Below are 17,608 nucleotides of genomic sequence, written 5' to 3'. Positions count from 1 at the left end.
TTGATGTCTGGAAGAGTACAAAGTAAGCATTTGCAGAGAATTCCAAATGAACTAGTTCTTGCTGACAAGGAATTCATGTTTTCTCATATGAAATATCATTTATACACCAGGATCACAAGGAAAAATGCATGTTTTCACTGAATTCCTCACCTGCCCTCTACCCAAGAATACATCCACTGCAAGGTTGTTTCTAAATTCCACACCTCTCAGTAGCTGGAAGCAGATGGCCATTCTCTTAAATCAACTTTGCAGAGAAATGTTCCCTTCTTCCAACAAACAGGGAATCTCCTTTCTTCCACTCCTGAGTTATTCTGGACCAAAGCCAATGACAACTCCAAGCTGCTGTATTTTAAGGCCAAGCAGTGCAAGGGACAAGTGCGGACATCCTGCAACAATAATGTCAGTGACAACAAATTCCAGCAGCTTTACACGGACCAAGTTCCTTCTATAAGGAAGATTCTCAGTGCTCTGCTAAGAGGAACAGTACTTACTAATATTAATAAGCATCCGACCTATCAGTTGTGGCCTTGGGAGGTTTTTATACAAAGGAAACCTAACTCTAATGATTTTTAGAACTTATTTTAAAAATGCATCATTTATACTAATTCCTCTATAGTTAGAGCTGTTTTTAAGAAGGAACCAAAATAAATAGTTCTCAAATCATCTTCTCAAATTATAATGTGTGAGAAGTGATTGTAGGAAGCAGCATTTGATTCAGATCTCAAGGGTGAGAGCACGGCCAAGGAATTCCAGGAGGATTGCAGCTGAAAAATTTTAGGAATGTTTCTAGAACCCAATTGCTCAGACCTTAATGGGAGGTTAAGTGAGAGACAGGTTGTGCTTTGGATACCTGACTCAAAAGCACAGCAACATGCTTTCGGATGTTTGTGAGGAAACAGAAAGAGTATCTAGTAGATATATTTTCCACTTGAAAGAATAGCAAATATGTCAAAATCCTTGGAACATAATAATTACCGTTTATATATATCTTTGAGTCATGGTCCATGTAATCTAAATCCTGCATCGAGACGTGATTATTGTCAGAAAATTCACAAGAAGATGCAAGTAACCCTGCATTAGAGAGCGTGATGAAAAGCTGATCTGCATGGAAAACTCATTTTAACATTTATCTGAAAAGGTTTCCAACCTCAAAATAGATGTCTCCCCTCTAACATCCATTGTATCACGAAATATTGTATGTCCAGATAATCTTGCTGCCAACAGATCTTTGTAGAACTTCAGGACAAAGGACAAAGGGATGTTTCAATCAAATAACATGACCTTTGTATCATGAGACATGACATTTTACACTGTTCTATACCTATATTTGATGAAAGCATCCCCTCTAAGGCATCCATTGGCAAACTGCAGACATGAAGGTGTGGAGCTGCTTTCTCTTCTCACAGTGGTTTGTTCTAATAACTGATCATCTCTACTCCTAAAGGTTTGTGCCTCCTTCATGTGTTGAAGCTGTAAAACTTCTGTTTCCAGACAGTAGTTTCTGCTAATTTTTCCCCTTCTAGAGGAAAGAGCTTTCCGGTACACAGAAAACACTTCTTATGGGGATTGTTCTGCTCTGGACTCAAGCCACTTTTTACAAAGAAAATCAATTGTGCTCTTCTACCTCTCACAGCAAAGGATTTTTCCAGATTTCACAGTTGTTTATTGCTCTCCTCTGTTTCCTCCCTATTTTTATATTGTTTCTGAAGTGTGAGCACCAGTGCTAAATGCCATATATTCCATATCAGTCTCCCCAGTGCTGAATGTACAGATGTTATCACCCCCTTACTTCTACTTGCTATGCCTCTGCTTACTCACCCAAAGATCTTGACAGTTTTTCATAACACATGTTCACAATAGGAACTCACACTGATTTGTGCTGACAGCAGAAACTTTAATTACTTCTGGAGTTCCAGAAGTTTCAGCTGACGCCCAGACCATGGTTCTGCAGACAGGACCTGTATTCTGCATTTACATTTATTCATTAACATCTGTTTGCATTTCAACACATTTTGTTTGAATGGGTTCAGCTCCCTTGATCCAAATCACTCCATATTATTGACAGGTCCAAACACCCTCACTGAACCAGGCTCTCCATGTGATTAGTATCAGCCAGTTATGGAACTGGGGGCGGGTGTGACGTGTGTAAAGGGAAGAAGTCTTGGGCTTTGCTTTGCACAGAGGCAAGTCAGGATTGTATGAAAGGCAGCTCCAGGCAGAGCTGGCTTTAGCCTGGCTTTGCTGCATCCATCAGTCCTCAAAACTGAAGCAGTGGGAATATGAGCGCATTGGTTTTATATGCTCAAAAGTGAAGGCAGATTGCAGTCCACTAATCAAATATGTGGGTCTCTAGCTGCTAAAATCTGTAACCACAATCCACACGGACTGCAATAGTGATATGAAATTGTAGCTGAAGAACTGAAGATCAAATAAGAACTCCAATTATAAAGAAATTGTTGCTTTTCTGTCAGCATGTCTATATGGGAGGTTTTTGCAGATGTGGCCCACTTTAACTTTTGCAGTTAAAGTCTTGAAATGCTCAAGGTAAGAACAGTAATCATAGTCTGTCTGTATTTTCAAGCCTTGCTTTGCACTGGAACAACCTCACATTTGCCAGGAATTTTCATCAACAGGGAAAGTTCCACTACATTGCCACAAAATCTCTCTTGTGCACCAGGTCAGAATGCATCTGCTGATGAATCTACATAAGAAGACTTATGATATTTACACTCTCACCCCCTGGGATTGCAACAGTAATTTTGGAGAGACAGAGTTATATCAGCAGAGCATTCTAGTTTAGGAATATGCTGTGGTGAGGGAATACAGTAAATAATCTGGAGTCCTTCTACAAACGACATTTAAAAATGCCTTTGGGGCAGGGGAAAGAAGACAGAACAATTTTTTTTAAATGCATCTAAAACTCAGTAACTTCTACTATCTTATTTTAACTAAAGATAGGTGAAATTAAGTTTTACATGAAACAGAAGATATTCCAAGACTATGGGAAAGAAGTTCAAGCATTATAGTCGCATGTATGGCACTTACACAAATATATGGCATATATCCAACTGTTCCATGCTTATTTCTAAACTAATCCCTTTAATGGATTTAGCCATTGCTTTGAATGCGTTATGCTCCTTTGTAATGTGTTTGTTTTTAAGAATACCAGTTAGCAAAAGGTGAAAGAAAAAAAAAATCAGGCCAAATATCTGGAAGCCTGTACCAAATAAGGAGGTGATCTCTGTTTCTTTATAGTCAGAACAGAAAGAAATACTGAAACCTTTTTCTTTTGCAACTTGGACCCCACTGGAAATGCAGAGATATATGGAAAATATCCAGTCCCTCATGAACATTTTCCTTCTACTTTCCAGGACAGAATAACTCTGCAGGCACTTAGACCTATCAGACATATCTTTCCCTAACCTGCAAGTTATCAGTGGGTTGTTTTTGCCTCTCCAAAGGGCAGTTGGGGGGCTTTGCCTATCTGAAGACCTGCCTTGGTGCTTATCTCCTGCCTGCAGTTAAATGTGAGGCAAGGTAAAGCAGACAGCTCAACATATATATATATATTCATATATATACACACACACACATACATATATGTCTATAAACGTATCTTAGTTTTCCTCTACAAGAATCAGTGGTTGTCTCCTGTTAGCTAATGGACAAGATGTTATGTCTATATTTCTGATAAATGCATTAAATTGCAGTTTTACTTTGGCCTCTTTACTTTAGCAGTAGCATTCAAGTATATAGTATATACAGTACACACCATGCTCCTTTTCTATGTATTTCCAAACAGAATTCTCTACACTATATATACCAAGGTCCCTTTTCTTGAGAAAAATCCCAAGGAAGAAATGTAGCTTGTTTTCCCTCACAGATGAAATCAGAGTGTGGTAATAAGAACAGCCGTGGAGCCTGTCTGCCTGGGAGGCAGCCATCAGCCCAGCGGTGCTGCTGAGGACGTGCACTGCTGCTCATTTCTGCAACTGCCCAGAGACACGTGCTGCACCACAGGAGACACTGACAAGGGCAGATGGGATGAACCTGTGTGGGATGTAAAATATTCATCACACCTGCTTGGCGCGAATGAACATGAACAGTGGGAATATATCCCTGTCTGCAGAAAGGAAACTACTGGCTGGGCTCTCTTCTGGGCTCTCACAGAGCTGCATACACAAAACCATTGCTGCCTCTGCACTTCCCGATGGATGTGGGACTCCTTAGCTGCCCTCATGTTGCACTTTAGGTGATGCAGTCAGATCATCTCACTGTCTGGTCCTTCTCCATTGGTGCCTGTCACTGTGACCCTGTTGGTGATTCCAGACTCTGTGCTGTTCCAGCCCTATCCCTTATACAGTCACTGAAAACACGTCTTCCCAGAGGATATATGAACAGCAGAACAGACCATACATGTGTGCTTCTGTGCATGCCAATGCATGTATCCATGCACACAAACACATGACTATCTTCCCATGTAAATCCCCTAATAAACTAAACATACGGTAATCTCCAGACTCAGTCACTTTAACTCCCCAGTTTTAATTTGGCTATTGTCTATTTATATGCTAAGCACTCCAGGATTAGAATATCATCTTTATGTCATCTGTAAAATGTCTAGCACTCTGTTGGGATAACTGCAGAATAAAAAAAAATTTAATGTCTTAATTTCTAATGCAAACATTATATGGAGCTCAAATATTAACTAAGAGGAATATATTGTCAGCCAACTACTTTCTGTTTTCAACACACCCAGTTCAATCCAGACATCCTTTCGTGACTTGTTCTGTGTAATTTGATTAAACAGAAGTTAATGTTAGTTTTAACAGATTGTACTGCACTGACAATAAGAAGATAGAGAATGATTTTTCAAGTGAATCTACCCTTTATGTTTTGTGATGTCTAAACCCATATTATTTCTGCAATTCAAAAGCTGGCACATAGTTGGTTTGATGGACATTTAGAATTGACAGACCTTTGTTACAGATTGTTTCTCTTAGTAGACTGTAGAAGCAGTAAGATCACCTGAAAAAACTTCAGTTCTACTGCACTGATCATTATTGCCAATATAATTATGATGCCTATAAACATCATTATTGGACATGTCTACATTAATGTAGCCATGCCACTTTGCCCTGAGGGAATGTAAAATCACCAAACAAAAGTATTACTGCCAGAGCTCTGGGAGGGAGAAGGCAGGAAAGGCCATGGATGTGTATTTGAGGGCAGGAGGGCTGCTGGGATGCTATGATGGGCATCTCCAGATGAGGCTTCAGCCACAGAATGAGCTATCAGGTGATGCCTGAAGTTGGCCACATGGGAGAGAGGGACATGGATCTGTCAGAGGGAGGACAGGTTACTGGAAAGTAACCATCACTATGTAAATATGTGTCAAGTTATTCAGTGGTCACTGCTTCTTCTGAGTAGGGAACTTGGTATTTGACCTCTCTCTATGTTTATTGCAACATTCCTTAGATTTTTTTCAAAGATTTCATTTTTAAATGGCTGCTGAAGACTATCCGTGTATTGAGGCATGGCCTCCTCCTTTACGGCAAATTTACAGAGTGACATTTGGTCTCATCATAAATATTTTAAAAACAAAACATGTGCTGCAAGGTATGTCTCTGAAGGGAGGTTTGGCTTTTCGACTCCCAAAGAGAGGATGGCTTTCCTCTGACCTGGACAGGCCAGGTCTCATCTACTCCACTGCTAATGAGAGTTATGGAGCCTTTATATGCTCCCCTTTAGTGGAAACTTTGTTTAGCCTCACCAATTCTCCTCTATTCTATATAAAAAAAATTCTATAAAATTTATTTTGCTAAATATTTCTGTTCTCTCCTGGAAGCAGAAAAATTCTTCAAATTCTGGTGTGATTAACACTTTCATATATGCATCCTGCACATATTGATCTACAGTGAATTGTTCTGTCACATTCTTAATAGAAATCTAGGTATAGTATCTCTGGAGAGTAATCAATTAATCAATCAAAGTAAAAAAAACCCAGCAAACACAAAACACCAAAACCAAACAATGATTGATCTGAAGTAGCTGCAGCACTGCACTGCTTAAAGTGTCTGTGGGTCCTGTTTGAATTCCCTATCTACCTTGCTGGTGTTGGAGTTGCCTGAGAGAGAATATTAGAATCATTTATGTTGGAAAAGACTGCTAAGATCATCAGATTCAACCCTTAACCCAGTACTGCCAAATTCTCCATAAAACCAAGCATACCATCTACACATTTTTTAAATCCTCCAGGGACAGTGATTCAATCACATCCCTGGACAGACTCTTCCAATGCCTGACAACCCTTGTGGTGAAGAAATTTTTCATAACATCTGATCTAAACCTCCCTTGGCACAACCTGAGCCCATTTTCTTTTGTCTTATGAGCTGTTACCTGGGGCTTCTCGTCCCTTCAACAGTCCAGGAAAGGTAATTTAGAAACATCCAGTGTTAAAGCTCCTGTTCAGGTAATTTTGAAAATGAAACTGTTAGTTCAGAGTCAGAGACTAACAAAGTCATTAATTCAGAGAAAGCACGCCTAATTCCAAGTTAGTTCATTTCCATTTATCTGGTGAACAGAGTTTGACGTTATAAGTGGTTTTAAACCACTTAATAGCCCCAAAATTACTCTGACACAGGTCTAACCACTGCCTGTGCACAAAAGCCACACAAGGTCCATGAAAGCACTATTCCAGACTGCCTGTGCCAAGAACAGGCAGTTCACATGTTTAGAGTTAATCCTGCTTATACATTTCTGGCACAAGGTACTGATCCAAGAGTGTCAGAGTCTCTAGATGCTAGAATTATTATTCACCATTGAGGCTTTATTTTTCTGATGAAGAAAAAGTTTTGTGGAAAAATGCAGGCACCTTGAGTCCAAAATATATGTTTTGGAATATTCTGGTATTGACAGATCAAAGCTATGGCTCTAACAAACCCTGCCCAGATGCATATTGGATTTCTTTCAATGAGCAATGTGATTATAGGGGTTTTTTTTCGCAGTAAGCATAAGCATCACGGACAACTCATGCAGTCACAGCTGAGTATCTATCTCTGATAAGAGATTCTCACACTGTCCTCAGGCCTGGAGAAAACAAATAATTGAGCTCCCAAGCTCCCTGTGGCAGAAACAAAGGCCAAAGCCAACAATAGGTTGGAAAGTGAACAGTTACTCAGCAACTCATGGTGTCCATGTGATCTGAGAATGGTATGACCATTTTTACTTGCAAAGACCAGGATCGTTAACTAGACATTTCTACTGACTCCTTCGCTGAACTCAAAGAACAGCATGAAAACACTGTGATTTGGGTTTTCTCTGTCCCCTGCATGAACAGAGGCCACAATAGCACTGCACTGTATTACTCATCACTACTTTTCACTCCACTCCAAATGTGTTGCCAAATCCCTGAAGCCCACCAGAACACATCTATTCTTCTCAGAGGCTGACATCATCACAAGAGCCACTCCTCACTCTTACTCTACTTTTTTCCTCCGAATGCAGTATGAAATTAAAGCTGTCAAAGTCAGATGCTTACATAGAGATCAATAATACAAACAAAGGGAGAAGATAAGTTCACTTTTACCTGATGCTTGGCACACACCTTAAATATATTTCTCCTCAAGGACAACATGTAAATAAAGAGCTCTTTAATTTTTAATGGTCATTTAAAACCTTTTCAATGGAGTACTAAAGTGCCTGGGGCTTTTTCTTTTTGATCTCAAAATTTGAAATATTTATGTGTAACTAACAAAATTCGTCTCCAGGGAAGGGATATAAACATACTCTAATTTTGGGTGCTGTTTCAAAACAAGGTCATGTAACTATATCAGTGCTTCCCATGGAAGCATATTCTTCCACTTCCCAAAACCAAAATTTGGGCTATTTGTTGCAGCAGTATCTGTGAAAAGGCCACTGAAGACAGAGGGAGAAGTTAAGAGGTCCCCTACACTTTTTTTCTTCTGTTTTGCAGGGCCTGAAGCAGAGCTGGCCACATTGTCTGGAAGCAGTGTAACATTCAGTTTCCCAGAGGATCAGGAGAGGAAAGATATTCAGTGGTTTTAAGGTTTCTATGCCTTATCTACTCACTGCTTTGTCTTTTAGCATCCATAGCAAATAACCAGGGGCCTGCAGAAGGTAATTTCCTTCATTTCACAAACCCTGATCCATTCCTTGGGCAGACTGACCATGTGTGAGTGGCCTGCAGGTCCCATAGAAGCTGAATTACAGAGCCTTTATTATAAGGTTTGCAATTAAAGGAGAACCTCCGTATTCTTACTGCTCTGTTTTACCATAACTAGTAGTGCCTAATACCAAATCTTGTGCTTTTCTCCTTAAAAAGCAGTTTAGAAAGCCCTAAATGATGACAAAGCTTCTAATTTTTTTCCTCCCAAGTAAAAAAAGTGTTTTGTTTTTCTCACAATAAAATCAGTTTGATTCATAACCCTAAACTGTCAGTGCCCGATGAGTCCAATGTGTGCTTTTTCCAAGATACAGAGTGAAAATAGTGATCTTCTCTGACTGCTCTGGTCTCCAGCAGGACCAATGAAAAGACTGAACTAGCTCAATACAGAACATCCAACCAAGATGTAATTGTAAGGAGGGAGGAGTTGCACTTTTCTAAGGACTATTCTTGGGCCAAATTCTAAGATATTTTGCAAATGTTGGGAAAGCAGCACACCTGAAAGCTAGAAGGTCAGTCTTTCTGGCGAGTACTGGCTTCTTACCACTGTGCCATCATGAAGCAACTTATAAATAGTGTGATCAAATTTGCCTCTAGCACAAGCAGTCATTAGCATGGCCAAGGAGGTTACATGACACTGGGTGGCATATTGGCCATTCACAGGACAGAATCATTACTCTGAAAAAGACACACAAGCACACATCTATCTGTTACTTGAAAGACGGAAAAGATTTTCCTTGTCCATCCTAGATTTTGCACTTGTACTTGTCTGGAAGACGTGTGTATTGTACACTCACTTGAAAGCAACCCATGCTTAGATGTGGAGACAAAAACACATACTGGTTACCATTACACGCCTTTCCCAGTGCTGGTAGACACAAGGTTCTGGAATGCCATCAAGTCCTGCAGTGTTACTGTGTGGTTACTCCATTCCCAGTTGATCTGACTGACCTCAAGTGCTGGGGCCTGTCTTGAGCAGTCTCTCCTCATGAGGAAAACTGTAGCATGAGGCCATGCTGCAGGTCTGGAAACCCCTCCATGCCCAAGCAGAGTGCGGGACAGACTACCTCAGCATAACCATTTCCCTTATCTGCTCTTGCCCTTGGGGTGTGCAGCTCAGAAAGTATTCCTTCCCTCACATGCACTGTAACTCTGGAGTCCTATTCTAAAATTTCAGAGGCAGAACTTGCTATTGGGATTCCACTTTTTGGCTGCTTGGATTGGCAGAGATCCACCAGCCCAGTTTCCAGAGCCTTGACGCACTTTGTCCATGACAGCTCTCAGCACAAACATCTCTTCTATGAGTGTAGTAGTGTCAATTTAGAGACACTAAAGTGGATTTTTATTCTCTCCCCTACGTATGTCTGGAAGGATTTTTCCTCTAGAATTTGTCGCTTTGTGTTACTGTCCTTTAGGTGGCACTGTTACCACTTCCAAGAGGAATCATTGCTGGATACTTTGCTGAACAGGACTGAAACTGGGCCAGGACTGTCACTATCACTGGGCTAATAGGCCAGAACCAGTCGGGACCGATTCAAATCGGGGGTGAGCCCTTCGAGACATTTGCTCTAAAAAGTCATCATGGTATCTGCTTTGTAGTATCACTTCAGCTCCTGACAGTGAGGAGACTGTTCACTTCGGAGAACCCCTCACAGCACAAGGGTTGTATTGGAATGATGAACATCTGACATTAAGGATAAACTTAATTTACTCACTTTCAAAATAAACTTGAAGCAGTTCCCAAACTCAACAAGAGTCATGTGTGCATATATGAAGGTCTTAAACTAATACATCTGCTAATTAAATAATAATTAAAAGCCATGCTCTCTACCAGCACTGCAATCACTGTTTTTCATAACTAGGTAAATGCTTATGTCAGAACCACTGCTTTAATTTTTTTGTGTCTACTGCCTCAGTTATCACCTGCTTAGGTTGCCTAGTCTCTTCCCGAAGACAGTAAATTGGTTTAGCTGGCATTTAATGGGTCTGTATTAAATATTGCTACATGTTGTGCACTCCTTGATGCCAATCAAACGAATCTTGCCAATTAAGAATATTTTCTATTAAGAAAGAGAGATGATTCCAGGATATTATTCAGCAGTAGTCTGAAACAGCCAGACAACAAATCCAAAAAAAACTCAAAGAAAATGGTCATGTAATCTGAAGGTTGCTACAGCAAGTGCCTAAAATTGGAAAGTGCTCAAAGAAGCAGCTAGTGTGGTAAAACACTCTTTATTACATACTGACACTCTCTTTCTTCAGCTAAACATGTCTGTTGGACCACTAGCATTGGAGCTTTCCCCAGCTCTGGAGTGGGAACAGAAATGGTGTGAGCAGGACAAGAGAGCCACAGGTATGGGCAGACTCCTACCTGCATGCAAAACACTGGTCCTTGGGCGTTTTTAAGATTCAGTCCTGATCTCACTGCCAAATCAGAGAAAAATCTATGTTTTGGACATTATTATGGTGTGGGGTAAGGAGAGAGAGAGAGATACACTATAATTTGAACACAGGAGACTAAAAGCCTAAAAGAGGTTCCCTAGTACCAAAATAGGATTGGGTCCTCTGCTAAACAGAGTGAAACTGCCAGCTTGACAAATCAACCACAAACTTCTCTGGATTGAGGCCACACCTTTTTCCTAAATGAGTATTTTTCCTTTGCCAAACTGCAGTTCCACTCAGATCTCAACCATTTTGCCTGCAGGCTTCTCAGGAACACACACAATTGTTATTATTTTTATAGTGTAAGAAGTTTTTTTTCCCATGCTGCCCTAACTCAAAGCCAGCCATCACACCTTTGCTTAAGCTTTCAAACAATAATGCCATCTCAGAAAATGTCTACAGATTGTATTTCCCAATGACACTCTAAAACTTGGGAGTCTGTGTCTATGGTGCAAGACAGCCAACTGTCCAGTTACACAACTGCTTGAGTAGTCCCAGATTGTCCCATTACATGTAGGCTCTCAACCTCAGCAGCAGCCCCAGGCCTCCCTGGAAGTCTCAGATGAGGCAGGTAAGCACCTCAAGCAGAAACTCAGGTCTTCGGTGCTTTAAATAATCTCGAAGTGCTCACCTGCCTACATGCACTAAAAATGGAGGCTAAAGCAGCCACACTGTTAATTTAGGTACCACATCTGGGTGCCTAATAGAGAACTGCTGGGCTCACGGTGCTTGTACATCTCACCCAGGGAAGTCTGTGCTGTCTCTGCCTGGGAGAGGTCTGAAATTCCACAGGTGTATTATTTTTCACCTCCAGGCACTCAGAGAGGCATTACTGCAATTCCCAGCTGACCTGACAGTATAAAGTACAAAGGAGTTGGGAACACGAGGCACAGGTACGCTTGACCAGGAAAGATCCCTAAGTTGTTCAATTCAGGAGGCATTCTCAGGACAGATACAACATGCACCAAGAGAATGAGAGTCATCTCAAAGCTCAGTTGCAGCAGCTGTTCTCATTTAAAGCATATCCAGAGGAGATGAAGAAGATATGCCCAAGCTTCCAGAATTCCTTTAGCAAACTGTGAATGAGGCATGTGATGAAAAATCTCTCCCTAGTGGGCAATGCATAGACAAAGATGAGCAGACAGTGCTCTGCCCTTTTCTGTTTTCCTCTGATTTAAACAAAGATTAATATTCTGCAGTCAGCTAAAAAAAAAAATAAATAAAAAAAGCTTAGAAATGCCCAACAAGCCCAGAAATGTCAAGCCTAAAGAAAAATGGAGAGGGAAGATCTCCTGGGAAGTTATTTAAAATATTTAGGACATTTTAAAAGTTCCATGATTTTTTTTCAGTTGAGTGAAGCTCCCCCTGGCAAGATCAGCTCCTGCTTAGGGAACAGTGTGAACTGTGGTTGTTTGTTCAAAGGTAACCTTTCCCACAAATATAAAAAAAAAAACCAAACTAACTAAAGTTTTTCAGAAATTGTAAAGATTGATTGAATCTGAGTTTCGTTTTCTTGGTTTTCTTTCTCCCATTTAACACTGAAAATTTATTCTTGTCTCTTCCAAAAGTAGACAAAAAGGCAATCAAGGATATTATCTGAACCTTGATTCCTACTGCTGGTGATTGTCTCAGTTTTACAAAGTAGATGGGACACCAGCTTAACCTGGGATGGTATAAAATACATGGGCATCGTGTGAACCAGGCCTGGACCTTAGAGCCCAGTTACGTTTCCCACTAAACAGCTTTTGAAACAAGCAAGACCTACAAGTCTTTCACGGTTACATTTGTCATCTTAAAATGTATTCATTTTGACTTGAGTTTAGTGAGTAAATAAGCTTTGGTAAATACCAACAACATTTTCTTTATGTTCTCTATACCTAAGGAGAGTGATCTTCAAAATGCTGAGATGTTATTCTAACATCTCCAGGAACTGGCAGCTCTGTAACAGAGACACTCTGCCTGATCCAAGGTGAACAGGAAGAGTAGGTAAGTATTGAGAGAAATCAAACTGTTTCCTTCATCTAACACCTTTGGTTGACTAAATGCATGGATTGTTTTTGCATTTGCTCACAAGTGTCGATATCTCAGTTACACTTTCTATTCCAGCTGTACCAGTCAGAGCGTGCGACTTCACTCTTAAAAACATCCTGAGGCCCCTCCATGCTTGTGACAAATGTTTCAGTCAAAATTCTTCCTTTTCCGAGTTCCTGAACTTTTAATTTCAAATATATGGAATCAAATTATTCTACCTAAACAACTGGATGACATCTGCACTCAAGACATGATACTCTGGCCACCCAAACCCCAAGCTTGGTGACTTGACAGAGGTGCCAGATTCCCCTTGCCTTTGCAGATTTCCCTTCCATGATTCTATGAAATTTTAAGTCCCTTTTCATAATAACCATTACAAAGAAATTACATGCTTTGGTTCCAAGAACAAATTTTCAGTGACTGTGGAATAACTTTGGGCAAGTGACAGATGTTAAGGCAAACTATCATTTCAATGGTAAGAAGTACCCATTGCACTTACCTGCCTGAAAAAGTACTGTGTTGTTATAGCAAAGACATCAAAGCCACAGCTGGCCCTTTTAAGCTCATCTTGAATATTGATTAGTTGCCGGGACTGTTCATCACATTTTTCCTTCAATCTCTGAATGAACTGCTTTTCAGTGTCTCGACCCTCTCCTGGTTTGGGAGATAATCCATTCTTTGGGGTGGTTGGCCTTTGCTTGGGATGTCCTATAAAGAAGAGAAGAAAAGACCATTCAGGTCACTTACTTTATATGCACAGACATAACATGTATGTGTTTCTCAGGCCTTTGGGACTCACCCCTACAAAAGAAAAAAAAAAGTCTGCAGCAGTCACACAGTACTTTAAGACTTTCAAAAAAGCAAGAGCACAGTGGTTTTAGGGGTCAAAGCTCAAAGCTTTTTAACAGTCATCTCACCTCAGGCTCTGAGCCTGAAGGTCTTGTATAAAGTGGGGAGAGATGCCTTAAAAGTGTATCACTGAGAACTGAGGTTGTTAGAGGAAAGAATCACTTCACCTGTGTTAGACATCTAAAACAAGAGGTCTGCATCTTGATCTGCAGTGCTGGATTTTCTTACATGGCAGCGAGAGAAATGGGCATTTCCAGGTCAAGATTCCCCTTATCTTATTGCAGATGTGGAAAACAGCTATGTGACATTTATACTCTACACATGATTTCTTTGTCCACCTGAACCCCGTGCTTGGTGACTTGACAGAGGTGCCAGTTTTTGTTTGCCTTTGCCTCCAAATAGGACCATGAGGGACTGGAGTTGTCCCTCCCTGAATGCAAACACAGCATGGGTTGCTTGCTATTGGGATATCACAGTTTCTTTTTATCAACAATACTGCAGTCTATCTTGACAGTTCCCCTTTTTCTCACCCTTACAACACATCTAAAGTTGCAGTATTTAACAGGTATGTACAGAAGTGCTACCAGGTATTGTAATGCTGATGAGTTACATCACTGGCTCTGCATGGCTGCTCTCTTTGCATCATTTGTCACACCAGAATCACTGTATGGTTTACCTGAAGAAATAGGTCCAGACTCTGGCTCCTCTGATGTGCTCCAAGTCGGCTTGAAGCAAGCCTAATCCTGTACAAAGGTGTGAAAGCACTAGTGTAGCCTGTGTTTAGGATATCAGCTTGAATACAGTGCCATATTCACATGAATTGCACAAAGAACTAAAGCTTACTCATGATAAGCCACTGAAGGGCAGTGAGGCTTTTTTCCCAAGTTCATATCCTGCTTGAGTCAGCTATCAATTTCTCTGGACATACTCAGTTATGAGGATGAAGCAAGAAGGGGCAGTGTCCTGCGAGTGTCAGGCTGCTCAAGCCAGCACTTGGACAATCTGTTTTGTCTTTACCTTTCTAGCTTTCTGAGAACTCTCCTCTGCAAACATTTATGTCCAGCTGGACATCATCTTTGCACAGCTTACTGATTTTTTTTTTTTTGCTACTTTCAGTCTCTCCTCAGTTGATATGCTCTTTAACTCATTCCTGAATACTGGCCAGGAATCTCTTCCTCTCTTCCACAGATCCTCCCAGTTAGTGTCCAGCTCTTAGCCTAGGAGCCTAAGTCAGTAAGAAAGGGGGAGAAAATAAGAGTCAGACACCTTAGTCCCATTTGTTATTAGAGATGATGGGCATGTGTCTGGAATATTTCTGTATTAGAAGAATGGGTCAGGTATGCAAGAATATGAAAAAAAAAGGGACAGTTTGTAGTTTTACAGTCTTACATTATACAGTTCCTGAAAAACAATACAGAAACAATGTCTCCAACCAGTCTCCAGCAATGAATGTAATAGGTGACAGTCTTCTGCTGTGAATACTACCTACCACTTTCCTAAAAATTCGAAGAATCCTTCCACAAAGATGTCTCTGATGGTATGATTCTGAGCCAATTTGTAAAGTGGAGTATTGTTCCAGAGGTATTTTTTCAGATGTGTTTTAGATCTTTTAGATCTCTAAGACCATGGCCTAGGTGTGCAAATGGATCCTTAGGACAATTTTACTAGATCAGGCAGGGAAACAGTATGGGTTTGACAGTGTACTACCCCAGAAACTTAATCCTATTTTTTCGGATCCCCAGCTTGTGTGGAGCTATTGGGAGCATATCTTCCAACTTGCCCAACTATGTCCTGGCTCCAGGCTAAGCTTACAGGGATCTACCTCCAGCAGAGATGCTCCCTCATGTCTCCAAGTATCTCATGGTACAACTGCAAAGAGCCACAAGTGCAAAACAAACTTTGAAACTCTCTGTGTCCATGACGTGAATTTGCAAAAAAAGAATACCAGATTTCGCAACATGCCAAGACTACTGTCGTGTTGTTGCAAGACCTAAATAATACAATACAAGGAGTTTCTGTCATTAGGAGAGTTCAGCCAGAGAGTTCAACTATTGCCCTTTATCTATTTTTTTGTCAGTTAAAGCCTGTAAATATTTTTTTGTAGGAATGGTATCTCCTTACAGATTCTTCTGTTCATGTCAAAGGGCTCTTAACTGGGCAGTAGGTAATATCACAAAATAAGAAATTCATAAAACCAACACCTATAAATATCTGTCTTTTTAGATTAAAAATCTTGGGTTGTTTGAGCAGCACAGTGATGTTACAACAGAAGGCTTAGGGAGAAGTGTAGGGGAAAGCCCTTGAAATCAGTCTAGTTTTAATTAAAACAGAAACCTATCAGCTTGTTTTGTCTTATATTTTTCTAGCCTTCCCGTTCACTGGAAGATTTGAAATGCACATTTCTGTGTTGTCCTTGTCAGTATTATAAGCTGTCCTTGTAAATTAAACAGTGCTATTCTCCTCGGGGATAATTCTGAATTTCTCGGTTCATTTGGGTCTGAAAGGCAGCTTACTAAGCTTATTCTGCCATTGATGTCTCTCTTCTGTTGCTCTGCACAAAACAGGGTATATATTAATGATGCTGGCCCTGATCCTGAATGTCCTTTTTGCTGATGGTGGGACCAGGGGGCCAGACCCAGTGTACGCTGAAATCACTGAACTCCTTTGATCTGTTTCAAAACTCCCAAGTCTTTTTTATCTACCTGAGTGTTTGAAACAAGGAGACATAACAAGTCTATACTCATAATTAATACAGTCCATGAGGATATAGATAGGGAATGCAATTTATTTGCCTTTAAACTGTTCAATTTCTGACATTTTGGTAAGGAAAATGGGCAAATTACTTTGAAACGATATCAAGCAGCCTGTACAATGACAGATGTCAGAAATGGATGGCACTGTCCTAAAATGGAGTTGAAGGAGAGCACTTGCATCTATGGACACCTGCTCCTAGACAAAGATTTCAGGGATGGTAATGTATCAATAGATAAAATTGAGATCCCTACAAGACTCTGCATCTCAAAACTCCCTTGAAAGTCTTCAGAAGGACTGGTCCAAATCCTAAAGGTGAGATTCGAGGTTAAAAGGAAATGTGTACGACAGTCAAAAACCAGCACTGATTAAAAGGAACTGAATGTGAGGACACTAGTAACAGAGGGAAAACAACCTAAAAGCAGCACTCAGAAATTTTAGAGCCTGCTCATGGCCAGGTGTAGCTGTGGTGGAGTTACCTGTGAGACACATGCTCTCTCATCAAAAAGTGTAAATGATGAAGGAGTTCATGATCCCGATGGAGGAAAGACTGTGTTACTGCCCCTTGGCACCAGCTACACTCACTCTGTTCAATGGCTGCTTAGACTATTTTTGAAATTGTTAAGTAGGTGAAAAAAAGTGTCTGTCTTTATTGCTTTGTTATTGCTGTTGTTATTTTAAAGAATGCCAAAAGCTACTCTAAAGAAAGTTAGTGAAGATGAGGTTTATTTTCCTACTTGATCCTTATAGTGATAAACAACTTTAGATTCTCCTAATTTCAGACACTCAAGCTGAACAAATTCCAAATCAGTCTGATGGACAGAGGTCAACCTTTGGACTCAACCTCTCACAAGACTGAAGAAACCTTTGAGTCCTCATGAATTGGACACGTCAAAAATTTAAGCCTTGAAAATCATTAAGTCACCCGTGGAAATGCAGGTCTCCTTGACAGGACAAATATACACTCCAAATATGCCAGTCTTCCACTTTGCTTTCTAATTCTTGAAGAAGCAAATCAGCTGTGCTGTAACATGCTGCTAAAGCCACAATCAGTGCTGATGCTTAAACTGGACTCTGACTGTTACAAACACTGGTGAGTTTCTGGTCTGGCACTCTGCAATGGGTTCTTCTCTGGATCTCTCTTGGTGATCCCATCAGGTGAAAAATAGTCTGTAAATTATATGATTCAGAGGACAGTGTTAAGTTCATCTTTTTACTAAAATATCTTTGTAAGGAGAAGAATTCTGAGTCCTGCTGGTGCCCGAGAAGATTAAATTTAACCTTCCATTTTCTTGATTTTGTTGGTTGAGAGGGAAAAGAATAGGGACTGAGTTTAGTAAACATGAAGAG

General features: G+C 40.4%; 1 protein-coding gene across 7 annotated transcripts in view; it reads right to left on the bottom strand.

Moving 5' to 3' along the window:
- Positions 1-17,608, bottom strand: part of MTUS2 (microtubule associated scaffold protein 2) — a 283,058-nt gene that overhangs the window by 41,557 nt on the left and 223,893 nt on the right. For all 7 annotated transcript variants that reach the window (XM_050331271.1, XM_050331272.1, XM_050331269.1 and 4 more), the window contains one exon: positions 13,158-13,366. In XM_050331271.1, coding sequence (XP_050187228.1) covers positions 13,158-13,366 — 209 coding nt within the window. The remainder of the gene's footprint in view (positions 1-13,157; positions 13,367-17,608) is intronic.

The sequence above is a fragment of the Myiozetetes cayanensis genome, unplaced genomic scaffold (genome assembly GCF_022539395.1).
Source record: "Myiozetetes cayanensis isolate MyiCay16 unplaced genomic scaffold, myiCay2020 scf5-8, whole genome shotgun sequence".
In the NCBI taxonomy this organism is placed as follows: Eukaryota; Metazoa; Chordata; class Aves; order Passeriformes; family Tyrannidae; genus Myiozetetes; species Myiozetetes cayanensis.
The sequence above is the reverse complement of the archived record's forward strand: the minus strand, read 5'-3'. Positions and strand labels throughout refer to the sequence as shown.